The sequence below is a fragment of the Aquarana catesbeiana genome, linkage group LG06 (assembly GCF_042186555.1).
Source record: "Aquarana catesbeiana isolate 2022-GZ linkage group LG06, ASM4218655v1, whole genome shotgun sequence".
Taxonomy (NCBI): Eukaryota; Metazoa; Chordata; class Amphibia; order Anura; family Ranidae; genus Aquarana; species Aquarana catesbeiana.
The window spans coordinates 413,593,365-413,621,301 of NC_133329.1; the positions used below are offsets into that span (position 1 = coordinate 413,593,365).

At 45.8% G+C, this 27,937-nt stretch overlaps 1 protein-coding gene across 1 annotated transcript; it reads left to right on the forward strand.

Moving 5' to 3' along the window:
• The first annotated feature begins 537 nt into the window (after positions 1–537).
• Positions 538–27,937, forward strand: MUC13 (mucin 13, cell surface associated). The gene is made up of 12 exons (XM_073634519.1): positions 538–662; positions 3,429–3,782; positions 9,439–9,561; positions 11,131–11,231; positions 13,364–13,422; positions 17,432–17,580; positions 18,245–18,382; positions 20,098–20,215; positions 22,024–22,061; positions 23,188–23,275; positions 26,902–27,100; positions 27,570–27,937. Exons 1-12 carry the CDS (start codon positions 605–607, stop codon positions 27,609–27,611), a joined length of 1,467 nt encoding a protein of 488 aa, XP_073490620.1. The 5' UTR covers positions 538–604; the 3' UTR covers positions 27,612–27,937.

The following is a 27,937-nucleotide window of genomic DNA, read 5'->3' on the forward strand; positions in this document are numbered from 1 at the left end:
ATCTCTTGCATATGCATGGCCCGGCTGTCTCTTGTACTATACAGGACCAGGATGTCACACTGACAGCTAAGTAATACAGAGAGAGAACAGCTCTTCCAGAGTAATTATCTGACCTCAGAGTACAGAGCAGGAGGACAACTGCAGAAGTGACACTGCTGCTCCACTGATGACATGGGATGTGTCAGCTAGATGAGGATACAATATTGTGTATTTGTCATTCATCTTCATAGAATCTTCATCTCTTATAGATCTCGCTGCCATTTCTGAACTCTGTAAACCTTTACTTTCCAACAAGTTTTGTATAATATAAGTAGCAAAATATAAAAACGGATCATTTCATTGGTTGCTATGGGATTTTACACTTATATCCCACAATTCTAAAACTGACAAACCAACAGGCCTTAGTGTCACAGCAATCTGCTTCACCTCTGCCACACCTTTCCCAGCAGAGACAATCTATACTTCCTCCATACACAGACATTAATTATCAACCGGAGTCCAATTAGCATCTGACGTCAATGAGCGGACTCTGGACCTGAGCGCAGCTTAAAATGAAAATCCCAGGAAATCGAATCATTTCTGAGTGAGGAGTCAGAGAGGAGCCATGAGGGGGATTCTGTCCATCTGTGTGACCTGCGGACTTCTACTGGCTTATGTAGGAGGTAAGATGGGTCCTCCAAATCTATTACCAGACATGGTGGTGGTGTTGGGGGGTGGGATTCTGATGCGGATAGGGCATTGCTGGTCATTATTAATATCACTGCTGATGTAGACAGGGACAACGCCTTGATATGAAGAATTGTTCCTGCCAATGGCAACACTTAGAGGGAATTAGTTGTTATTTTACATTGTTGGATCTCTTAGATGAGCCTTTCCCAACGACGGTTCTCCTGTTTTCTGCTTCTTAAATAGACTACCACTGACCAACAAATACTTTTTCGGGAGCATTGCCACTGATCACCAATGTAAGGGACATTCTTCTCACTGATCACCAATGTAAGGGACATTCTTCCCACTGATCACCAATGTAAGGGACATTCTTCTCACTGATCACCAATGTAAGGAACATTCTTCCCACTGATCACCAATGTAAGGAACATTCTTCTCACTGATCACCAATGTAAGGAACATTCTTCTCACTGATCACCACTGTAAGGAACATTCTTCTCACTGATCACCAATGTAAGGGACATTCTTCTCACTGATCACCAATGTAAGGAACATTCTTCTCACTGATCACCAATGTAAGGGACATTCTTCTCACTGATCACCAATGTAAGGGACATTCTTCTCACTGATCACCAATGTAAGGAACATTCTTCCCACTGATCACCAATGTAAGGAACATTCTTCTCACTGATCACCAATGTAAGGAACATTCTTCTCACTGATCACCACTGTAAGGAACATTCTTCTCACTGATCACCAATGTAAGGGACATTCTTCTCACTGATCACCAATGTAAGGAACATTCTTCTCACTGATCACCAATGTAAGGAACATTCTTCTCACTGATCAACAATGTAAGGAACATTCTTCCCACTGATCACCAATGTAAGGAACATTCTTCTCACTGATCACCAATGTAAGGGACATTCTTCTCACTGATCACCAATGTAAGGAACATTCTTCCCACTGATCACCATTGTAAGGAACATTCTTCCTACTGATCACCATAAAAGGAGTCACTTTTCTAGTAACCATCAATTTAAACTAGCAGTACAATCTCATTGTTGGCATTACAAATATTTAATTAATTTTATTAATATTACTGAAAATAATTTTGTTGTGTAGAGTCGCCCCGGGTGTCAAATACGCCAAATCTGTCACATTTCTCATTCTGTTATTTATTCCTCAACCTACAATGAACTGTTCGTACTTATATCTGGTGAGCTGTAGATATATATATTTATAATATAATGATTATTAGCTTTATTAATGTTCTCTTATGTAAAGTGTTCCTTTTTGTTACAAAGGTAGAGAGAGGCTGTAGATTGATTGGAAACATGAGGTGGAGGAGCGTCACTCACGGTGAATTGGCCTTTAATATCCTGGATCTCCTATAGATATAAATTATTTGGCTATTGAGTGCGCTCCGTGGAGGTCTTCTATAGGGTACTATTTACAAACAGAAGGAAAAAAAAAACAACAGAAAATAAACAAACCAACAAAAACAAACAATAAACAGAAAAAAAAACCTTTATCCCCAAAACAAGTAAAAGGTTTGTACTTGATATGTTTCTGGGGTCTCAGGAAGGTTCCAGTGAGGAAAATGTTACATTTTGTCTAGATCAGCGGTCTCCAAACTGTGGCCCGCCGTGGGGGCGGATGTGGCCCTTTGCTTGCATTTATCCGGCCCTTGGGGCACTATTCCTCCCACTAATAACAATGATGGGGCACTATTCCTCCCACTGACACCAATGATGGGGCACTATTCCTCCCACTAATACCAATGATGGGCCACTATTCCTTCACATACATGAGAAACTATTCCTTCCACTAATACCAACAATGGAGCACTATTCCTCTCACTGATACCAATAATGAGGCACTATTCCTCCCACTGATACCAATGATGGGGCACTATTCCTCTCACTGATACCAATGATGGGGCACTATTCCTCCCACTGATACCAATGATGGGGCACTATTCCTCCCACTGATACCAATGATGGGGCACTATTTCTCCCACTAATAGCAATGATGGGGCACTATTCCTCTCACTAATACCAATAATGGTGCACTATTCCTCCCATTGATACCAATGAGGCTGCACTATTTCTCCCAGTGACACCAATGATGGGGCATTATTCCTCTCAGTGACACCAATGATGGGGCATTATTCTTCCCAGTGACACCAACCAAAGGGGACTCTATTCCTCCCACTGATACCAATGATGGGGCACTATTCCTCCCACTGACACCAATGATGGTGCACTATTCTTCCCACTGATACTATTGAGGCTGCACTATTTCTCCCAATGACACCAATGATGGGGCACTATTCCACCCATTGATACCAAAGATAGGGCACTATTCCTCCTCACACTGACCAACATGTTTGGAGAATTGTACACTCCCACCAATGCCGGGACATTTTCTACTTCCATTGGCCTCAGTCTGCCCCCTTCTATTCTGAAGCACAGTAAATTGGCCCTTTGTTTGGAGACTCCTGGTTTAGATGGTGGAAGAGATGTTTATGGCGTTGATGCTAAAAGAAGTCATTTGTAATTGTAGAGCTCTATATTTAACTACAAATCCCAGGACTCCCCACCACTTAGACGTTTGGGATGCTGGGATATGTAGTTCCTTAACTGCTGGAGATCTACAAGCCGAGCAGGTCTGGTCTATAGGGCGGTGTGACTGACTACATAGATAGGAGGAAATAAACATCATTTTCCATTAATATTTCTTGTCTTTTGTTCCAGCCACCACTATTGTGCCTACATCCACCATTAGTAGTATTGTTACTACAGACTCAAATTCTACATCTAACGCAAATACCACCTCCTCTGTATCTACCACATCAACTACTACCACATCAACTACTACCACATCAACTACTACCACCACCACTGTATCTGCCCCAACAAGCAATAATGCTACAAACAACAATGTGACCACACCTCCAGGTGTTAGTGGAAACACAACAGAAGAGGACACCACCAGCTTCAGCACTCAGGATACAAGCAGCTCAAATGATACAGGAATCACAAGCAACCCAAATGTTACCATGCCGAGCCCAGACACCACAGAGGTGGCAGTGACCACAACAACAGCCAGTGAGTATAAAATACTAGAGTTGTGTTTATTTCTCTTTACCAGGTAGAGCTTATTGAGATCCAGAGGTGACCCAGGACTTGCTGAGCTCCAGAGGTGACCCAGGACTTGCTGAGCTCCAGAGGTGACCCAGGACTTGCTGAGCTCCAGAGGTGACCCAGGACTTGCTGAGCTCCAGAGGTGACCCAGGACTTTACTAAGCTCTACTGGTGAGCTGGGACTCACAGAGCCCAAGAGGTGGTCAAGGACTCGCTGAGCTCCAGAGGTGACCCTGGTCTCGCTGAGCTCCAGAGGTGGCCCAGGACTCGTTGAGCTCCAGAAGTGACCCAGGACTCGCTGAGCTCCTGAAGTGACCCAGGACTCGCTGAGCTCGAGAGGTGACCCAGGACTCGCTGAGCTCGAGAGGTGACCCAGGATTCGCTGAGCTCCAGAGGTGACCCAGGATTCGCTGAGCTCCAGAGGTGACCCAGGACTCGCTGAGTTCCAGAGGTGACCCAGGACTCGCTGAGCTCCAGAGGTGACCCAGAACTCGCTGAGCTCTAGAGGTGACCCAGGACTCGCTGAGCTCTAGAGGTGACCCAGGACTCGCTGAGCTCCAGAGGTGACCCAGGATTCGCTGAGTTCCAGAGGTGATCCAGGACTCACTAAAATCCAAAGGTGTCCCAGGACTCACTGAGCTCCTGGGGTGACCCAGGACTCGCTGAGCTCCAGAGGTGACCCAGGACTCATTGAGCTCCAGAGGTGACTCAGGACTCCTTGAGCTCCAGAGGTGGTCCAGGACTCACTAAACTCCAGAGGTGACCCAGGACTCACTGAGCTCCAGAGGTGACCCGAGACCAATTAATACAAGAAAATCACTAGAGGAAGCACTCAGCACCAAGCAGGAGGGACAGGCAAGGCTTTCATTCAAAGGTACTTTACTTTGATAGAAAGAATTATATGACATGTTTTGGGGGCATTTTTTTCCTTCATCGGGGCTTTTATACATTGAAACTTTCACACGGATTTTCATCCATTCTAAACTCCATGACAGGCGTATTTATTAAGAAATGTCACATTTCAGGGAGCAAACTGCTAGAAAGGACAGATAGAGCAGCAATGTTGGTGGCCAAACGTACTGCTGCCACGTGACCTATCGACTCCGGTAGTGTGAGATTCAATGACAGGTCCACTTTAAGAGCAGAGCTTAGTCATCTGTATAACGTTTGTTGATGGCTGAGTTTTGGAGAACCAATCAGAGGTGACATTTTGTAGTTTTGTTTTTCCCCGTGTGTTAATAAAATGAATTTGTATCAAACAATCTGTAACAATTACCTATTGGCGATGCCGAATGAGAAATTATGTGTGAAATTGTCCAAAAAAAAATTGTAACAAATGATCTACAATGTTGCAGTGATTATAGTTTATATTTATGAGTCCAGCGCCACCTACTGCTGGCCACATGAATGCGCTTATTCTGTGCGACCAAAATATATGAAATCTTTTCAATTACATGGAATGCAAACTGCAACATTTCTGCAAAATGTGGCAAAGAGGGAATTTCTTATTTCTGACGTACGGGCCGCACTGCGATTCGTTATTTATTTGGCACAGTAGTATAAATGAAACAACCTGCGCTATTATAATGGTGCACCGCTGATAGCTTATAGGGCCCTCTGTATCTTTTAACCTGTTATGGACCGTCCCATGCAGATATACTGCGGCAGAGCGGCCCTCCTGCGCAAAATCACTTACCTGTACGGGATTTCATGGACTCGGTTTGGGGACTTGTAAACAAGGCAGACCACCGTTCTGTGAGAGGGGAAGATGGCGATCCTGTGTTTCTGCTAAGCAGGAACACGGATCTCTGCCTTCCCCCAGTCAAAGCCCCTCCCCCACAGATAGAAACCACCCCCTAGGAGCATATTTAACCCTTTGATTGCCTCTGATGTTAACCCCTTCCCTGCCAGTGTAATTAATACAGTGCATTTTGTTTTTTAGCACTGATCACTGTATTAGCGTAACTGGTCCTCAAAAAGTGTCACTTTGTGTCCAATTTGTCCGCTGCGATGTTGCTGTCCCGCTAAAAATTGCCGATAGTCATTGCTAGTAAAAGAAAAAACGAAAAAAAAAAAATTCAATAAAAATATTCCATTGTTGTAGACGGTATAACTTTTGCGCAAACCAATCAATAGACACTTATTGGGATTTTTTTTACAAAAAAAATGTAGCAGAATACACATTGGCCTAAATTCATGAAGAAATTCTTTTTTTTTCTATTTTTTTATTGGATGTGTTTTATAGTAGAAAGTAAAAAATATTGTTTTTTTATTAAAAATTGTCGGCCTTTTTTCGTTTATAGCGCAAAAAATAAAAAACACAGAGGTGATCAAATACCACCAAAAGAAAGCTCTATTTGTGGGAAAAAAAGGACATAAATGTTATTTGGGTACAACGTCGCACGACCGCGCAATTCTCAGTTAAAATAACGCAGTGCCGTCGTATTGCAAAAAATGGCCTGGTCATGAAGGGGGGGGGGGTAAATCTTACGGAGCTGAAGTGGTTAAAGACGGTGGACCTGATAAACTCGTAATTGTGCAAAGAGAGAAACAGGGAAATGATGGGTCAAAATTGTTGCAAAAAAATAAATAGAAAATATAAATAAAGTTGTTTATTATGTTGCAGTGATTAGAGTTTATAATGGCGCTCTGGCGCCACCTATTGTTAGGAAAACTAATGAGATTTTTCTGTGCGTCCAAAGAACATCCACCCAATTTTATGGCGCGTAAAAAACTGCAACATTTGGCACGCATAATAAATGGAACAGGAACTTCCATTGTGAATCTTTGTTTATTTGTCTCACTAATATAAATGTAACAACCTTCACTATTATAATGCTGCCCCATGGAGAGTTTATAGGACCCTCTGTATTTTTTAACCACTTCAGCCCCAGGCCAATTCTGACACTTCTCACATGAATGTAAAAATCTACAGTTTTTTTTTTTTGCTAGAAAATTACTTAGAACCCCCGAATATTGTATACTTTTTATGCAGAGGCCCTAGAGAATAAAATGGTGGATGTTGCAATTTTTTGGTCACATGGTATTTGTGCAGCAGTTTTTTCAAATGCAATTGTTTAAGGAAAAAGTACACTTTGGTGAATTTTAACACACAAAAAACACAATATATTGGCCAATTGTGTGGTACAATGTAAAAGATGATGTTATGTCGAGTAAAAAGACATTTAACATCACACATTCCTGGAACAGCACCAAACTATGGCTCTGAAAACTCTTCATAGGGAACAAATTATCTCACAAAAGTAAGTACACCCCTCAGTGACATTTGTGTAAATCTTTTCTTCTCTCTTTTCATGTGACAACACTGAAGAAATGACACTTGTCTACAATGTAAAGTAGTGAGTGTACAGCTTGTATAACAGTGTAAATTTGCTGTCCCCTCAAAATAACTCAACACACAGCCATTAATGTCTAAACCGCTGGCAACAAAAGTCGGTACACCCCTAAGTGAAAATCTCCAAATTGGGCCCAAGGTGTCAATATTTTGTGTGGCCGCCATTATTTTCCAGCACTACCTTAACCCTCTTGGGCATGGAGGTCACCAGAGCTTCACAGGTTGTCACTGGAGTCCTCTTCCCCTCCCCCATGATGACATCACAGAGCTGGTGGATGTTAGAGACCTTGCGCTCCTCCACCTTCCGTTTGAGAATGTCCCACAGATGATCAATAGGGTTTAGGTCTGGAGACATGCTTGGCCAGTCCATCACCTTTACCCTCAGCTTCTTTAGCAAGGCAGTGGTGGTCTTGGAGGTGTGTTTGGGGTGGTTATCATGTTGGAATACTGCCCTGCGGTCCAGTCTCTGAAGGGAGGGGATCATGCTCTGCTTCAGTATGTCACAGTACATGTTGGCATTCATGGTTCCCTCAATGATCTGTAGCCCCCCAGTGCCGGCAGCACTCATGTAGCCCCAGACCATGACACTCCCACCACCATGCTTGACTGTAGACAAGACACACTTGTCTTTGTCCTCCTCACCTGGTTGCCCCCACACACGCTTGTCACCATCTGAACCAAATACGTTTATCTTGGTCTCATCAGCCTCTAGGATTGCTTTTACTTTGTACAGCATCACAAGCAGGAAAAAGCAATACCGCGGTTGTGATCGCATCTGCAGCTATGCCCCCCCCCGTATAACCCCTTCAACCAGAAGACGTATGGGTACACCCTTTTGGGGGAAGGGGTTAGAGATGGTGGACCTGATAAACTATTACACCTGAGCAATTTGTAGCTCAAAGCTCCAAGACACTCAACAAACAAAATCCCATTCATTTCAATGTCCCCTGTTCACATCTGAGTGCCAGTGGCGGCCCGTCCATCAGGGGCATACTGGCCCCCCCATCCATGCGTTTGGTCCCCTAATCTACATGCAGGACGCTGAACGCATTGGATTTCAATGTTTTTATTTTTATTTTTAGAACCATGTGATTGGCTTCAAAAAAAGGTGGGCTCGAAGCGCGCAGAGCACTGCGCTCCTAGCCCACCCACTTGTGTGGCATTAGCAAATAAATATTCGCTAATATCTTTCTGTTTCTCCTCCCGGCCAATCAAGAATCGGCTTCTGAGACCCCATTGGCTGGGAGTCCGAAGACCTGATTGGCTGGGAGGAGAAGATGAAGGGGGAACACGGAGGACATGGAAGGGGGAAGCCACCGCCAATGGATTCAAGCACGGGGGAGAGCCGCTCTCCTCCCCTCTGCTCTGCCCGGCTCAGTTTATTCCCCACCAGCAGCAGGCACCCCCACTCCTCACACCTTCCCTGTGTGTCTGCGGAGCTGTGAGCTGCACAGGGTAAGTGAGCCAGTGACTGGGGGGGTCTGGTGCGTGGTGGAGGGCTGGAGCAACGGCGGGTCTATTGTCAGGCCTGTCTGCTGCCCCCCCTTCAACATCGCTGGGTAAAGACAGGCTCAGGTAAGTTTTTGGGGGCTGAGGGGGGAGCTGCACACAGAAGGCTTTTTATCTTAACGCATAGAATGCACCTTCTGTCTTTAAAGTGATTGTAAACTATCACCTTGCAAAACAATCTATTCAGTTTAAAACTGAAATAAAGGGGCAAAACATTTTTGTATAAATATAAAAAAATTATAATTAGTTTTTTTCCTTTGTTATAAGTGATCACATTCCCTCTGTTCTCAGCTGCATAAGAGCTGGGGGAGGAGAAGCAGCAGCACACTGAGCTTCCCAGTGAATGGCTGTGCGGGAGGGGGGGGTGTCAGGACAAGTCTGATCATTGGAGGAGAGCAGCCTGAGTTCCCAGCATAGCTAGAGAACTGACCACACTGTGCTCTCGTGCTTAGTGTGGTCAGTTTCTAATAGGAAAGCAGAGGGACTGGCAGGGATTTTGCACAAAGGAAGCAATACAAAGAGAAGAGGAGACTTCTTCATACCAGGACATGGTATAGCCACCACATATCAGGAATATGAAATGCTGGGGTAGCAAACACTTTCATTTTATATTTTTTAAATATTTCTAGACACTGGTAGACTAATTCATAATAAACATGGGGGGGGGGGGTCACCAGATGACTTCTTCCGGGCATTGTTACATTGTTTCTGAGATTGTTACTTTGTATTAATCGGGTCCATGTTTTCTGCACACAGATCCCATGTCATGCTCATCTAACCCCTGTGGGGACGTTCAGTGTGTTCAGCTCTCCAATGACTACGTCTGCCGCTGCCCGCTGGGCTTTGCTTTTATCAACTCGACATTGTCGTGCCATCAAGGTAAGATTGTCAGACTATCAAACGATCAGATTTCTCACATTCCCAGCCAATATGACCTCACAATATGGAGGGGCAACTGACTTCAAGCCGAGTTCCACCCATTTAAAAGTCGTCAGCTACAAAAATTGTAGCTGCTGACTCACCTGTCCAGCGATGCGGGCGCACGAAGCCCCACTCCTCTCCCCCTCCTCTCCGTCGGCATTCTAACTGTGGGTGCCCGGCTGTGGCTTCACAGCCGAGTGCGCACTGCGCATGCGCGAGCTGCGCTGTGCGCTGTGATTGGTCGGGCAATCTTCTAGGACCTGTGACGTGTCTCAGAAGATTGCAGGGAGGGAGGGGGGAGAGGTGATCTTCCTTCCGGCGCCAGGGGAGGTAATGGGAGCTGGGTGCCTCTAAAAACAGGGTACCCGCCCCCCCCCCCCCCAAAAAAAAATGACATGCCAAATGTGGCACATCAGAGGGTCACCAACACTTAAAGCGGAAGTTCCATTTTTGGGTGGAACTCCGCTGTAAAGAAAGTTTTTCTTTTCCTTTATTCCTAACTGTGGAGCTGCTGCTGAAAACTGTGTATCTGGATTCCATCACTGAGCCGTGGGATGGCTCATAAGCGTGTTTAGACTCAGTCTCACAGCTGAGTCGCACGCTCTGAGGTGAGCGGCTGTCCCCGGGGGGTCACTGGATGGCACTTGAGCATGGAATTCTGAGCACTAAGATTAATGCACGCACGTTGGATTTTTTATGAACTGTTTTTATGGACTTTATGTGCATTTCTTTCATAAATTGGACTTTAATAATCACGTATCACATCTTGGATTTGATATTCACACTCATTGTGTGGCACTTGGCACTTTGTTGTATTTTTTGCACTTATCACTGTGATATTATTTATATATTTTTTACACCGTAAATTTCAGATTATATAAATAATTTTTCATTCATTATATATACAGATAGTTGTTTAATCATCGCTACTCTTATTCTAATGGTATACATCTAGTATATTATTTACACATTGCACCTTATAATCACTTTTTTTTATATATATATATCCTTTGTGCCTTGCTGTGGCTGGATAAGCCGCTTATGCGTATTTTCATACCTCATATGCATTAATAATCTCCAGATTGACATTTTCACCTTAGCGTAGCGTATCTGTTGTATACCCCGCTAATGATTACTGTATCTACAGCTCATGATACATTAATGTGGAGGTCGTGGGAAGAAAGCTCCTTACACTTGTGGTCATTGGGAAGAATTCTCCCAACAGATAGCTAAAAAGATGAATGGTGTCAGTGGGAACTTATCTGAGAGGCAGGAATTGCTCATTGCTCAAGGAAACCCTAACAACCTTTGGAGGAACCCTAGGTATCCATGGAACTCTGGTTGAGAAACCCTGCTCTACATTGCGGGGTCCTCACTCCCTTACATTGTGCATTCATTCCTCCTCCTCACCTCCCATAATTGAGCAAATCTGAACTGGGGGAATAAACAATCCCCAAACCAGAGATGTACAAATGATTTTCTTTTACAGAACATAAAACTTGAATATCTAATTTGGTTTGGTTGTAGGCGACGCTTTCTATGGTGAGGTGACAATTACCGGTGTAGAATTCAGTTCAGACCCAACATCTCCACAATACGCAGCTGTCTATAAAGACGTGATAAACAATGTGAGTATTTATTAATGCTATTTTGTTATATAATGTTATATCACCATTATGCCGGTGTCTTCCTACATTGGGTTACCTCTGTGTACTGTGACCCTGGACTGTGCCGGTACCTCTGTGTACTGTGACCCCGGAATGTGCCGGTACCTCTGTGTACTGTGACCCCGGACTGTGCCGGTACCTCTGTGTACTGTGACCCCGGACTGTGCCGGTACCTCTGTGTACTGTGACCCCGGACTGTGCCGGTACTTCTGTGTACTGTGACCCCAGACTGTGCCGATACCTCTGTGTACTGTGACCCTGGACTGTGCCAGTACCTCTGTGTACTGTGACCCCGGACTGTGCCGGAACCTCTGTGTACTGTGACCCTGGACTGTGCCGGTAACTCTGTGTACTGTGACCCCGGACTGTGCCGGTACCTCTGTGTACTGTGACCCTGGACTGTGGCGGTACCTCTGTGTACTGTGACCCTGGACTGTGCCGGTAACTCTGTGTACTGTGACCCCGGACTGTGCCGGTACCTCTGTGTACTGTGACCCCGGACTGTGCCGGTACCTCTGTGTACTGTGACCCCGGACTGTGCCGGTACCTCTGTGTACTGTGACCCTGGACTGTGCCGGTACCTCTGTGTACTGTGACCCCGGACTGTGCCGGTACCTCTGTGTACTGTGACCCTGGACTGTGCCGGTACCTCTGTGTACTGTGACCTTGGACTGTGCCGGTACCTCTGTGTACTGTGACCCCGGACTGTGCCGGTACCTCTGTGTACTGTGACCCTGGACTGTGCCGGTACCTCTGTGTACTGTGACCCTGGACTGTGCCGGTACCTCTCTGTACTGTGACCCTGGACTGTGCCGGTACCTCTGTGTACTGTGACCCTGGACTGTGCCGGTACCTCTGTGTACTGTGACCTTGGACTGTGCCGGTACCTCTGTGTACTGTGACCCTGGACTGTGCCGGTACCTCTGTGTACTGTGACCCTGGACTGTGCCGGTACCTCTGTGTACTGTGACCCCAGACTGTGCCGATACCTCTGTGTACTGTGACCCTAGACTGTGCCGGTACCTCTGTGTACTGTGACCTTGGACTGTGCCGGTACCTCTGTGTACTGTGACCCTGGACTGTGCCGGTACCTCTGTGTACTGTGACCCTGGACTGTGCTGGTACTTCTGTGTACTGTGACCCTGGACTGTGCCGGTACCTCTGTGTACTGTGACTCTGGACTGTGCCGGTACCTCTGTGTACTGTGACCCTAGACTGTGCCGGTACCTCTGTGTACTGTGACCCTGGACTGTGCCGGTACCTCTGTGTACTGTGACTCTGGACTGTGCCGGTACCTCTGTGTACTGTGACCCTGGACTGTGCCGGTACCTCTGTGTACTGTGACCCTGGACTGTGCCGGTACCTCTGTGTACTGTGACCCTGGACTGTGCCGGTACCTCTGTGTACTGTGACCCTGGACTGTGCCGGTACCTCTCTGTACTGTGACCCTGGACTGTGCCGGTACCTCTGTGTACTGTGACCCTGGACTGTGCCGGTACCTCTGTGTACTGTGACCTTGGACTGTGCCGGTACCTCTGTGTACTGTGACCCTGGACTGTGCCGGTACCTCTGTGTACTGTGACCCTGGACTGTGCTGGTACCTCTGTGTACTGTGACCCCAGACTGTGCCGATACCTCTGTGTACTGTGACCCTAGACTGTGCCGGTACCTCTGTGTACTGTGACCTTGGACTGTGCCGGTACCTCTGTGTACTGTGACCCTGGACTGTGCCGGTACCTCTGTGTACTGTGACCCTGGACTGTGCCGGTACTTCTGTGTACTGTGACCCTGGACTGTGCCGGTACCTCTGTGTACTGTGACTCTGGACTGTGCCGGTACCTCTGTGTACTGTGACCCTGGACTGTGCCGGTACCTCTGTGTACTGTGACCCTGGACTGTGCCGGTACCTCTGTGTACTGTGACCCTGGACTGTGCCGGTACCTCTGTGTACTGTGACCCTAGACTGTGCCGGTACCTCTGTGTACTGTGACCCTGGACTGTGCCGGTACCTCTGTGTACTGTGACCCTGCACACTGTCACCCTGTAGTGATGTTCTGACTCTCTATACTGAAATCTTTCTGTTTCCTCTCCAGTTTCGGGAATGTTTTGTGAACTTCACCACTTACCTGAATACGGCAATCCTGGAAATAAGGTGAGTGTGGACTTCTCCTCAATCCTCTCTGATCTGTACAGGATGGATATTAGAGGATGATAGAACACCGAGGACTGTATAGAGAGGACAGAAGTACTAGAGTACTGAGGGTGGTTATTAGGAGAGAGCGAGCCCAATGTGTGGGTGTTTATTGGGGAGCTTGGGTATACAGGAGGGATGACAGGGCACAGCACAGAGAGATAGCCCACAGGGCAGCAATATGGTACAGCATGGGAGTCCACCAAGCAGTAATATGGTACAGCAAGGATCAGCAGTTTAGTTCAGTGGCAGGGCAGCAATATGACATAATATAGGGGAGGTGATCCTCAGAGCAGTCATATGGTACAGCAAGGATTAACAGTCCACAGGTCAGCAATAGGGCACAGCACAGTCCATTCAGTAGCAATAGTGCACATCAAAGGGGAAATGCAGGAAGGATCAGAACTCACACTGAAGATGCCCGATGTTCCCGTGTAGCTGGAGACATGGTCTGCTTGACAGAAGGCTTGACCAGGATGGTCTATGGAAGCAGGTCCCCAGGCAGGCACATACTGGATCCTAAGAGAGACAGGCACATGCATCTGCTTTTGTTGGATTGGGTAGATCTGATGTATATTATTTAAATTAGCAAAAAAAAATACCCAGATTTCGCCCATCCACATATCTCTGACACATTCCATACATCTGTGACATCATCCATATATCTTTTGACACCATCCATATATTACTGACACTATATATATACATACACAGTCATGGCCAAAATTGTTGGCACTCCAGAAATTTTTCCAGAAAATCAAGCATTTCTCACAGAAAAGTATTGCAGTAACACATGTTTTGCTATACACATGTTTATTCCATTTGTGTGTATTGGAACAAAACAAAAAAATGGAGGGAAAAAAAGCAAACTGGACATAATGTCACACAAAACTCCAAAAATGGGCTGGTCAAAATTCTTGGCACCCTTAACTTAATATTTGGTTGCACACCCTTTGGAAAAAATAACTGAAATCAGTCGCTTCCTATAACCATCAATAAGCTTCTTACACCTCTCACCCGGAATTTTGGACCACTCTTCCTTTGCAAACTGCTCCAGGTCTCTCTTATTGGAAGGGGCCTTTTCCCAACAGCAATTTTAAGATCTCTCCACATGTGTTCAATGGGATTTAGATCTGGACTCATTGCTGGCCAGCTCTTTGCTGAGATCTATTTCTGGGTGCTTTTTGACGTATGTTTGGGGTCATTGTCCTGCTGGAAGACCCAGGATCTCGGACGCAAACCCAGCTTTCTGACACTGGGCTCTACAGTGCGACCCAAAATCCTTTGGTAATCCTCAGATTTCACGATGCCTTGCACACATTCAAGGCAACCAGTGCCAGAGGCAGCAAAACAACCCCAAACATCTTTGAACCTAGACCATATTTCACTGTAGGTACTGTGTTCTTTTCTTTGTAGGCCTCATTCCGTATTCAGTAAACAGTAGAATGATGTGGTTTACCAAAAAGCTCTGTCTTGGTCTCATCTGTCCACAAGACGTTTTCAAAGAAGGATTTTGGCTTACGCAAGTACATTTTGGAAAACTGTAGTCTTGCTTTTTTATGTCTCTGTGTCAGCAGTGGGGTCCTCCTGGGTCTCCTGCCATAGCGTTTCATTTCATTTAAATGTCGACGGATAGTTCGCGCTGACACTGATGCTCCCTGGGCCTGCAGGACAGCTTGAATTTCTTTAGAACTTGTTTGGGGCAGCTTATCCTCCATCCGGACTATCCTGCTTTGCAACCTCATCAATTTTTCTCTTCCGTTCACGCCCAGAGAGATTAGCTACAGTGCCATGGGTTGCAAACTTCTTGATAATGTTGCACACTATGGACCAAGGCAAATCTAGATCTCTGGAGATGGACTTGTAACTTTGAGATTGTTGATATTTTTCCACAATCTTGGTTCTCAAGTCCTCAGACAGTTTTCTTCTCCTCTTTCTGTTGTCCATGCTTAGTGTGGCACACACAGACACACAATGCAAAGACAAAGTGAACTTCTCTCCTTTTTATGTGCTTTCAGGTGTGATTTTTATATTGCCCACACCTGTTACTTGCCCCAGGTGAGTTTAAAGGAGCATCACATGCTTGAAACAATCTTATTTATCCACAATTTTGAAAGGGTGCCAAGAATTTTGACCACCCCATACATATATGTATGCATCTGACATCGATATATCTATGACATCTATACACATATCTCTGACACCATACCTATATCCCTGACATCATCTATATATCTCTGACGTCATCCATATATCTCCAATACCCATATATATAGTGGATATAAAAAGTCTACACACCCCTGTTAAAATGTCAGGTTTCTGTGATGTAAAAAAATGTGACAAAGATAAATCATTTCATAACTTTTTACACCTTTAATGTGACCTATAAACTGTACAACTCAGTTGAAAAACAAACTGAAATCTTTTAGGGGAGGGAAGTAAAAAAAAAAAAAGTGGTTGTATAAGTGTGCACACCCTTATAACTGGGGATGTAGCTGTGTTCAAAATTAAGCAATCACATTCAAACTCATGTTAAATAGGAGTCAGTACACACCGACCATCATTTAAAGTGCCTCTGACTAACCCCAAATAAAGTTCAGCTGTTCTAGTAAGTCTTTCCTGACATTTTCTTAGTTGCATCCTACAGCAAAAGCCATGGTCCTCAGAGAGCTTCCAAAGCATCAGAGGGATCTCATTGTTAGAAGGTATCAGTCAGGAGAAGGGTACAAAAGAATTTCCAAGGCATTAGATATACCATGGAACACAAAGACAGTCATCATCAAGTGGAGAAAATATGGCACAACAGTGACATCACCAAGAACTGGATGTCCATCCAAAATTGATGAAAAGATGAGTAGAAAACTGGTCAGGGAGGCTGCCAAGAGGCCTACAGCAACATTAAAGGAGCTGCAGGAATATCTGACAAGTCCTGGCTGTGTGGTGACAACAATACCCCGTATTCTTCATATGTCTGGGCTATGGGGTAGAGTGGCAAGACGGAAGACTTTTCTTACCAAGAAAAACATCCAAGCCCGGCTAAATTTTGCAAAAACATCTGAAGTCTCCCAATACCATGAGGGAAAATGTGTCCTGGTGTGATGAAACCAAGCTTGAACTTTTTGTCACAATTCCAAAAGATATGTTTGGCACAAAAACAACACTGCACATCACCAAAAGAACACAATACCCACCGTGAAGCATGGTGGTGGCAGTATCATGCTTTGGGGCTGTTTTTCTTCAGCTGGAACAGGGGCCTTAGTCAAGGTAGAGTTCCAAATACCAGTCAATATTGGCACAAAACCTTCAGGCTTCTGCCAGAAAGTTGAACATGAAGAGGAACTATATCTTTCAGCATGACAACGACCCAAAGCACACATCCAAATCAACAAAGGAATGGCTTCACCAGAAGAAGATTAAAGTTTTGGAATGGCCCAGCCAGAACCCAGACCTGAATCCCAATGAAAATCTGTGGGGTGATGTGAAGAGGGCTGTGCACCAGAGATGTCCTGGCAATCTGACAGATTTGGAGTGTTTTTGCAAAGAAGAGCGGGCAAATATTGCCAAGCGAAGATGTGCCATGCTGATAGACTCATACCCAAAAAACACTAAGTGCTGGAATAAAATCAAAAGGGGCTTCAACAAAGTATTAGTGTAAGGGTGTGCAGACTTATGGAACCATATTTTATTTTTACTTACCTCCACCTAAAAGATTTCAGTTTGTTGTTCAACTTAGTTGTACAGTTTATAGATCACAATAAAAGGTGGAAAAAGTTCTGAAATTATTTATTTTTGTCACATTTTTTTACATCACAGAAACCTGACATTTTACCACCCGGGGTGTGTAGACTTTTTATATCCACTGTATCTCTGACCAATTATATATCTCTGGCATCATCTATATATCTTTGACATCATCTATATATCTCTGACATCATTCATATACCTCTGACATCATTATTCTATTTTCCAGGCAGACTACTACAAAAAATGCTCGAAACACCAACACAGTGGTCGCGCAGGTGTCAAACTATTTTGGACCGGGCACTATAAACAAAACTATAGTAGATGACACCGTAATTTACTACATCCAGAAAATCAATAATTTTGGATCATATGCTGGTAAGTGTCAGAAATGTTTGTCATGGGTGGGTGAGGTAGTGCTGTAACATTGTCGGTGGTGGGTGATCTGTGGAGGGCCTCTTCAGGCCCAGATGAGTTATGGAGGTAAGTGAGGAGTGCAGTAAAAAGGCATCTAAAAAAAGTTCAAGCAATATATTGTGTTTCTTGGTATATAAAAGTTAATAAAACAATATCCAAAGCTTTTACTGATGCGGCACAAAACCCTGAAGAAGGAAGTATAATCCCTAAAACGCGTTGGCTCAAGCTTTATGAACTTATTTAAAACAACAAACACAAAATGTCCAAATGTTATCATTTAATTGGCATAAGTGTTCAGTACTTTTATTTGCACCGCTACTTGCCTACCTCTTGAACTGAAGTGTAGGAAGACTTCCTGTTGGGGTCATGATGACCTCCTTAATAAAGGAGTGTCACAGACCATCCTGTTCTCTCCCTCTCCCAAACTATCCCCCTGCTCCCTGCATGGGGCCTCCACCATCCCCTTTTGTGTAAGAACTCTGTTAATGACCTGGCAACCAGAGTTAAATTCCAGTTACATCCAGCAAGTTCCCAGCTATGCACACCCAGAATATTATCCTTTATAATGTAGACTGCACAGAGCTCGTCATGGAACGATATACTGATTCATCTCATCTTCTCCCAGATAAAACAATCTGCTCTTCTGGAGTGTACTGTGATGATGCAACAACGACTTGTACACCATACAATTCCGGACAAAACGCTGAATGTACATGTAAATCTGGGCTATACTCCTCACAGCCGATCATCACCACCTGCAGAGGTAAGATACATGTAATGATACAAAACCATCACGGGGGGCACCCTATACATAGTTTCTGGGAATCCTGCACCATGTTAGCTGGGGTGTCTGATTTCTAAGGATCCTGGACCATGTTAATGGGGGTGTCTGATTTCTTGGAATCCTGGACCATGTTAATGGGGGTGTCTGATTTCTTGAAACCCTGGACCTTGTTAATGGGGGTGTCTGATTTCTGGGGATCCTGGTGTTAATGGGGGTGTCTGATTTCTTGGAATCCTGGACCATGTTAATGGGGGTGTCTGATTTCTTGGAATTCTGGACCATGTTAATGGGGGTGTCTAATTTCTGGGAATCCTGGACAATGTTAATGGGGGTGTATGATATCTGGGGGTCCTGGACCTTGTTTTTGGGGGTGTCTGATTTCTGGGAATCTTGGACCATGTTGATGGGGTTGTCTGATTTTTGGGGATCCTGGGCTGTGTAAATGGGGGTGTATGATTTCTGGGGATGCTGGACCTTGTAACTGGGGGTGTATGATTTCTGGGGATGCTGGACCTTGTAACTGGGGGTGTATGATTTCTAGGGATCATGAACCTTGTTAATGGGGGTGTCTAATTTTTGGGGATCCTGGACCTTGTTATTGGGAGTGTCTGATTTCTGGGGATCCTAGACCTTGTTAATGGGGGTATCTGGTTTCTAGGGATCCTGGACTGTGTTAGTGGGGGGTGTATGATTTCTGGGGATCCTGGACCTTGTTAATGGGGGTGTCTGATTTCTGGGCATGCTGGACCTCTTTAATGGGGGTGTCTGATTTCTGGGGATCCTGGACCTTGTTAATAGGGGTGTCTGATTTCTAGGGATCCTGAACCTTGTTAATGGGGGTGTCTGATTTTTGGGGATTCTGGACCTTGTTAATGGAAGTGCCTGATTTCTGGGGATACTGGACCTCCTTAAAGGGGTGTCTGATTTCTGGAGATCCTGGACCTCGTTAGTGGGGGTGTCTGATTTCTGGGAGTCATGGACCTTGTTATTGGGGATGTCTAATTTCTGGGGACCCTGGACCTTGTTAATGGGGGTGTCTGATTTTTGGGCATACTGGACCTCGTTAGTGGCTGTGTCTGATTTCTGGGGGTCATGGACCTTGTTAACGGGGATGTCTGATTTTTGGGGATCCTGGACCTTGTTTATAAGGGTGTATGATTTCCGGGGATCCTGGACTTGGTTAATGGGGGTGTCTGATTTCAGGGGGGCCTGGACCTTGTAAATGGGGGTGTCTGATTTCCAGGGATTCTGGATCTTGTTAATGGGGGTGTCTGATTTCTGGGAAACCTGGACCTTGTTAATGGGGGTGTGTGATTTCTGGGGATCCTGGACCTTGTTATGAGGGCATCTGATTTCTGGAGATCCTGGACCATATTAATGGGGGCATCTGATTTCTGGAGAATCTTGGACCCTATTAATGGGTGTATCTGATTTATAGAGACCCTGGACCTTGTTAATGGGGATGTCTGGTGAATTAAAATTTTCCAGCCGTCCAATCTTCAGAGAAGCGTTCAATTCATCAGATGATCGGTATTCACAAACTGAATTGTCATTCCCAGGAAATAGTTTCAACCACTTCACTAATCGATTTGCTTGTCTCCAGCTGCCTCCCCCACAGACGTATAATAATAAAATGTAGCCGACTGTCGCTGTGACATCACGCATGACGCAATGTCTTCATTCATGTGTTGCAGAATGTGCTCCTGACTGCACGGCATCTTCGGGGCGCCAATGCAAGCAAGGAGACATCGGTACCGCTCCCCAGTGTGTCTGTCTACCGGGCTATAAATCCAAGGATGGCGGATGTAAAACGTAAGTCCTGACACCATGTGACCTGCAATGAGAGGCCCTCTGGGTAATGAATGTGACCCACTGTCACCTACCTGAGGATATAGATACTGGAGAGCAGGGAGACCCCGACAACTGACACACTGACACCCCCCAGGTGCACAGGAACGTGTATTACTAATCGGAATCATGTGATCAGGGAGAGGTCAGCCAGCTCTCTGCAATGGGGAAGAGGAATATCTTTAGGGCCCATTCAGACCTGTCCAATGCGGTGCATTTTCGGCGGAACCCTAACATACCAGAGCAATGCACCTCCAATGCACATGCGGTTGCAGTGCACCACAAGGGAAAGCAATGCCTCACTGTGTGTTGTGGTGCAATGCATCAGAAAAAATAGCGCATGTCCGGCTTTTGTGCATTGGCAGCTCGATTGAATGATTGGACCGCCTTAGCACAATGCACATTAATGCACGACATAACAAGTGCTAATGCCCTACAATCAAGGTCACTGTTAGTAATCATGGGGCCCCATACACCCTACCTTTCAAGGCCCCCTCTGACCCACCCTTGACTGCACCCCTGGCCCCTCCCTTGTCCCAGCTTTGAACATGTAATAGCATAAGCCATGACAGGTCTTCTTTATGGAGAGATCTGGGGTCTATTAGACCAAAGCATCTGATCAAACTGAGATTGCTGCACCTACGGGGCTTTAGAAAGCTCTGTCTTGTATTTTTCAAAAAAGAAACTGTGAAGGTGCCCGGGCCCCCTTGTTGAGCTGATAGGGCCGGGCCCGGTACAACAGGACTAGCTGTATTGCCATATCAGCGGCCCTGCCTACAATAGACCGCTAGGTGTGAACGGGTCCTTAAAGCTGCATGAAGACCATGGGCACCTATCCCACCACCCGTGTCTTGTCTTGGATCTTCAATGCTGGCCAAAGAGTCTTGTAGGTGGGGTGCAGTGTGGTGCGGCAGCAATAATTCACACAGATGGGTCCAATACGGGTATATTGAAGTATGCAAAAACAGTTCACAACAGAACCCGGAGGGAAGACCGCCCAACTGGGTGCAGTCACGATTTTTAACAATGAGAATGGAGCGATGCTCAGCTGGACTGGCAGCGCCTGTAAAGAGGGCAGAATGCAGCCTGGCATTCTTGTGTCCAATCGGGAAGATGTTCAGATGAAATGCAGTCCCTACACTTTACCTCCTCATCAGGAACCTTTCCCTACCGCTAACGCTGTCCCTAACAGGCAGGGTACCAACTCTGCCCACTCATGAAATGCGCACCAAAACTGGGAGCCAGGGCCAGAACTGCTTGCCGACCGCCTAACTGGGAATTTACTTTATTACTTTGACATTAAATACCGGGGTTAGGGCTGCAGCTAGATGCCATAACCCCGGTATTTTCATTTCCCTTAGGTGGCTGGCTTTTAGATAAAAGTGGTCCCAGCAGCGGATTCGCCGTGGGATCACTTTTAGAAGGGGAGGTTAAACCCCACCCTCCTGACGCTTCCCAGTGGTTCCTGGGTGTACGTTACTGATTGCTGAGCCCGGCAACCATCCGGGGGTGGCTTGCCATAGAGATAAGCGACGGCAAGATGACCACCACTCATTTCAATGCTCTGGGAGGACCGGAGCGACGTCATGGTGTCACTTCTAATTCTCGGGCCATGTAAACATGTTGGGTTTTTTTCCTTAAAGCAAAAGATAAAACATTTTTTTTTTCGATCTGTTGCTTTCAAAGGTAGAGGAGAGATTTGGGGTCTTTTAGAACTTCTTTTGGCCAATCCTATCATTTGTCTGATGTCCATTTATTGTCTTTTCTTACAGATGTGATTTTGGATATTCTGGAGAGGAATGTAAAGACAGTAAGTTTCCATCAGCTGAATTCTATAAGTAGGTGGCAGTCATGACAGTGCAGTGACATCAGTCCCCTCCCACCACTGGAAGTCTGTAGCCCCCTCTATATGCAGCCACATCCAGGATATCCCCAGCCCTCCCCCTTATCTAGTCCTCCCACCCCTGGATGTCCCCCGTCCTCCAATCACCAGTCCTCCCTTGGATGTGCCTTCACCAGTCCTCCTCTGGATGCCTTTTTTCTCCTGCCCTCCCCCCTAAATCCTTCTCCCGTCCTTTCCAAATATCTGCAGCCCCCACCCCACACTAGTCCTCACACCCGTAGATGTCCTCAGCCCCTCTTCTCCAGTTCTCCCTTGAATGCCCCCCAGCCCCCCTTCTTCAGTCCTCCCCTGAATGTCTGCAGCCCCCTTTCTCAAGTCCTCTCCTGGATGTCCCCAGTCCCCCCCCCATTAGTCCTCCCACTCCTATATGTCCTCAGCCCCTCTTCTCCAGTTCTCCGTTAAATGCCCCCAGCCCCCTTTCTTCAGTCCTCCCCTGAATGATGACTGCAGCCCCCTTTCTCAAGTCCTCCCCTGGATGTCCCCAGTCCCATCCCCCCATTAGTCCTCCCACTCCTATATGTCCTCACTCAGCCCCTCTTCTACAGTTCTCCCTTAAATGCCCCCAGCCCCCCTTCTTCAGTCCTCCCCTGAATGTCTGCAGCCCCTTTTCTCAAGTCCCCTCCTGGATGTCCCCAGACCCCCCCCCCATAAGTCCTCCCACTCCTAGATGTCCTCAGCCCCCCTTCTTCAGTCCTTCCTTGAATGCCCCTAGCTCCCTTTTTCTAGTCCATCCCCAGCTGTATGCAGTCTTTTCTTCTAGTCCTCCCCTGGCTGTCTGTGGGCCCCATTCCCCAGTCCTCTCCTGGATGTCCCCAGTACCCCCACTAGCGCTCACACCCCTAGATGTCCCCAGCTCCCCTTCTCTGGTTTTCCCTTGAATGCCCCCAGCTCCCCTTCTCCAGTACACCTCTGGATGTCTGCAGATCAGATTACGGTCTGAAAGGGCCCCCATATACTGGAGGAACTACCCCCCCCCCCACCAGCCACTCATGTATCATATCGTTATATAATCAGTGATTCCTTTTCTCCACAGACTACCTGCTGATCCTGGTCATCGTTGGGGCTGTTCTCGGGGCCGTTGTGCTCGGCCTCCTGGGGGCCGTTATTGGGGTGTCAGTGAGGTGAGCAGACCAGCCATGACAAGAACTGAAATGTTAATATTTCCCAACCGGAAAGCATCTTAAATTTGATGACCAAAGTATTTTCTTCGTATTCTATACAGTACCTGTAAGCCCCAGCAGGGCTGTCACACAAATTCCACTCTATAGTATTCCTCTTCACTCCCCCCTGCAGCTACAAAAAAAAGGTTTTGTAGGGAAATGAGGGGGAGGGACAGAGGAGATGGGCCAGCACAGACAGTAATTAGACTTACAGAAGAGGAGAGGGCTATGATATACAAGAATGGAGGGGTCTGTGCCAGGAAATTGACTCTTCCTAACGTAGTCCAATTATGTAGCATGTTCAGAAGGACATTGCAAGAAAATCTAACATTTCTATGGAAAGGAAAAATACTGAAAGAAAGAATGTTTATGAGCTTTTAGCTGCAATTGTTTGATGACAAGGTCCCTTTACCCTTCATTGTACATTGTCACAACATTGGCTCCAGTTATAACAAGGTTCTGTGTGATCTCAGCAAAGAGGGCCCCCCCCCCCCCCTCACAGTGCCCTCCCCAGTGACTAATACATAGACACCAGTCAGTAGCTCTCTTTACCGCACCATGCCTTGTATCTTGGGTAAGAAAAATGGTGGAGTAACCCCTGGCCGGGTCTCTGACCGATGACAGACTCCACCCAGGTGAAACGCTCACAGGACTTTCTGGGTGATGTTCAGCAATGCTCTTTGGGTCCAATGTGGAGGGCAGTTTGGTGGGGAATCTGGACCTGAATATTGCCTATTCAGTACTACCAGCAGTCTCTCTCTTAGGGGTCCTCCTGCGGGCCTGAACCCCCCACCCCATCTACACCTCTCTGCTGTGTCCAAGCCTTGCCCAGCATATGGGCTTTCCCATTCTCTCAATAAAAATTCAAAAGTGTGGCGCTAAAATTTACGTGAAAAAATGAATATATAATATTTCAAATAAAAATACAGTGACTACATAGCAGGTATTTCGGTATGAGCCAGAAAAATACTGCGTGAATATACACAATAGTGAATGAAAAGGTATCACTCAATATAAATGTATTGAACCAAGTGTAAAAAAAACAGTGTTAAATGTAAAGTCCAAATAAGTGAACAAACACAAGCAAAAAGTCTGTGATAATGGTGAAAAAAATGATGATGGTAAACAGGTATCTCCTGAGCATGCAGGGGGATGGTTCCGAACCGGCAACCTGGTGAGTAAATAAACCGTAGAGAAACCGGAAGTGCACAGAGGATTGAAATCGGTGCCAGGACCATCACCAGAAACCAAGGAGGCTTACCAGAAGATGTGGCCTGAAATGGCGTATGCCATACAGGTCAAAAAGGCTTGATGACCTGACCAACAGGTCTAGGCAAATAATCTGGCCAGATGTCATCACACAGAGAGGGAAGGGATCAGCACGGCTTCCTCAGCGATGGGTACACCATGAACCAAGTAAATAGTTTGGGTAACATGTGAGGGAAAAAACACTCACATAGCGTAATAACGTTTGAACTTGGATTTATTTAAAATAAAGAGAAAACAAACTCACATTTTCAGAAGATAAAAACAGCATGTAATCTTGTAGCGGTGGAACTACCGCTACAAGATTACATGCTGTTTTTATCTTCTGAAAATGTGAGTTTGTTTTCTCTTTATTTTAAATAAATCCAAGTTCAAACGTTATTACGCTATGTGAGTGTTTTTTCCCTCACATGTTACCCAAACTATTTACTTGGTTCACGGTGTACCCATCGCTGAGGAAGCCGTGCTGATCCCTTCCCTCTCTGTGTGATGACATCTGGCCAGATTATTTGCCTAGACCTGTTGGTCAGGTCATCAAGCCTTTTTGACCTGTATGGCATATGCCATTTCAGGCCACATCTTCTGGTAAGCCTCCTTGGTTTCTGGTGATGGTCCTGGCACCGATTTCAATCCTCTGTGCACTTCCGGTTTCTCTACGGTTTATTTACTCACCAGGTTGCCGGTTCGGAACCATCCCCCTGCATGCTCAGGAGATACCTGTTTACCATCATCATTTTTTTCACCATTATCACAGACTTTTTGCTTGTGTTTGTTCACTTATTTGGACTTTACATTTAACACTGGTTTTTTTACACTTGGTTCAATACATGTATATTGAGTGTTACCTTTTCATTCACTATTGTGTATATTCACGCAGTATTTTTCTGGCTCATACCGAAATACCTGCTATGTAGTCACTGTATTTTTATTTGAAATATTATATATTCATTTTTTCACGTAAATTTTAGCGCCACACTTTTGAATTTTTATTGTTAGTTTGATCCTGAGTCTACGGGTGTGTTGGCTGCTGTTTGTCATTTTTTAGCGCAGCGCTGTACTTAACCTCTATATATCTCTTTCCCATTCTCTGACCACCACCAATTGCTCAACCCTAAATATCCTCCACATCTTTCCTTCGTAAGATTCAATAATAAACAGTCTTGTGTAATAACTATAGTGTGAGGCAATTAGGCTTCATTCACACTTTAAATATGTTTGAAGTCGCATCCAAGTTGCTCCCATCCAAAGTTGTGTAGAAGTTGCAGAAGTTTTTGGAGTGCAACTCTGCATGGGATGCAGTGGCGGCTAGTGCTCAATATTTTTTTTTTGGGGGGGGGCAGCAAACAAACCTGCCCCCTCACTCACTAATAACGCCAACACCCCCCCCCCCCCCCGGCCAGGGCGGTTTCGGTACTCACACTGGTCCAGCTCCTGCTAATACTCCCATCTGCTGCTGCTGATGCTGCTCCTGGACTGGGCTTCTGCTATGGGCTCTGCTAGGACGATGGGACGGGCTCTATGGAGCCGGGAAGGCGGTGATCAGTGCCAAGGGGCCATTGCATCTCCCCATGGTCAAACAGGAAGGGGGTCCTAAGACTCCCTGGCCAATTGGGTCTCAGGACCTGCTTCCTGATTAGCCAGGAGGAGAAATAGGAAGACATTAGCGAATATTAACTCGCTAATGTCACACAACTGGGTGAAATCAGGGAACAGTGCTCTGTGTCCTGATCCCACCCTTTTTTAAAGCCAATTAGAGCCTCAGGCTCTAATCGTGCTTTAAAAAAAAAAACACTGGAATCCATGCGTCCAGCTCCCTGCATGTAGATTAGGGGCTGGGCGCATGAATTAGTGGGACGGCACCCCTGCTCCCCTAATGGAGCGGCCGCCACTGCTTGGATGTGTCTTTGGCTTTGACCAATGATAATGGACAACTGTTGCATGTATAATGTTCAGGTGCAACTTTAATGCAGCTTTGGAGGGTTTACATTGAAGTCTATGGCACTCAAGTCGCATGAAGGTCAGAACAAAGTAGTGCAGGAACCTTTTTAAAGTTGCTGCCACTTTAAGTCACACACATTTGAACAGATGTCATTGAAAAATATGGAGTGTGACTTGTCATGTGACTTTAGTGTCCACCGTTGTAAGACAAGTCGCACAAGTGTGAATGGAGCCTCAAAAAAGTTTCACCAAAGCTGCACTCCAAAGTCACAATTTTGCAGTTGTACAAGTGTGGATGGAGAGTTTTCCTGTAATATATGTCCATCATAAGTCTTTTCATGGTACATGTGATGGTGACCCATTTCTCGCCCTGTGCGTTGCAGGTCCAGGAAAGGAAAGAGTGGCGAGCGGGCAGAACTGATTGACAATGACAAGCTAGCAAGAGGCAGCCCGGCTCCGGGGAGTTTGTTCCCCAAAGTCCAGATGAAGTCGGACGTGGGCCAGGTGAACCGAGCCTCCAATGTATACGAAGATGAGGAGGAGGAGTACAGGCGCTCCATGCCGAAACGGGATTACGATGAGGTAAGGAAAAGAGAGAATTGTGCCAACTACATCAGATGGGGAATCGTCAAGGAGAAAATTAAAACATATTTCCAGAAAGAGACAACAAACACCCCATTCTTCTTCTTCTGCGTGACCCATGAGCTGGTATCTTCTAGAAATCCTGGGCCCACCATTATAGATCTCATACCGGCCACATAGGCTGTAGAGGGTTTGGGAGAATACAATTCATGGTGTAACACATGTACACATGTCCATCTTAGACACCTTAGTCCACTAGAAGGCAAAATGTCCATTATGGGAGCCCCCAGACAGACTCTCACCACTAAAATGTCAATTTTGAGGAGATTGACCCTTTAGGATCTCATTTAGAACCTCCATGGGGGGAAGAGGGTTGTTATTTTGATGTTACTGGGGATTTTTTTTGGACATGGTGTAAATTCTAAGATTCTTGAAGGAATATTCTGATCTTTGCCTTTCTCCTCTCCAGAATCCATGGTATGAGATGGACAGGAAGGACAGGAACTACTAGGAGCATGACGACAACCCCCCCTATGGATAACAACATGTTCTCTGATGGTCTTCTGTGTGCGCTGAGCTTATTGGCGGGTACAATAAGTCCTTACAGTGGGTATGACATGAAGGAACATCAGTATCGCTAATTGAGCCTGCTGTACGGGGAATGTGAGCGCAATCTCCACACCTCTGCTGGGATCAATCACTGCACTCCGAATAATGTGAAGACCACAGTCCTACTACATGTAAAGGAACTGATATGATCCTCTCAGTAATTTATTTTTATTTGTCATTTCAAATGGCAGCAACCATTGTTTGGATTAAACCAATATTTCCAGTTAA

What these genes read in the sequence shown, in the direction of transcription:
- MUC13 (XM_073634519.1), top strand. Translation starts at nt 605, where the DNA reads ATGAGGGGGATTCTGTCCATCTGTGTGACCTGCGGACTTCTACTGGCT. An exon ending in AGTGACCACAACAACAGCCA is followed by an intron (nt 3,783 to 9,438) that starts GTGAGTATAAAA and finishes TTCTGCACACAG; the next exon opens with ATCCCATGTCATGCTCATCT. An exon ending in TAATTTTGGATCATATGCTG is followed by an intron (nt 17,581 to 18,244) that starts GTAAGTGTCAGA and finishes ATCTTCTCCCAG; the next exon opens with ATAAAACAATCTGCTCTTCT.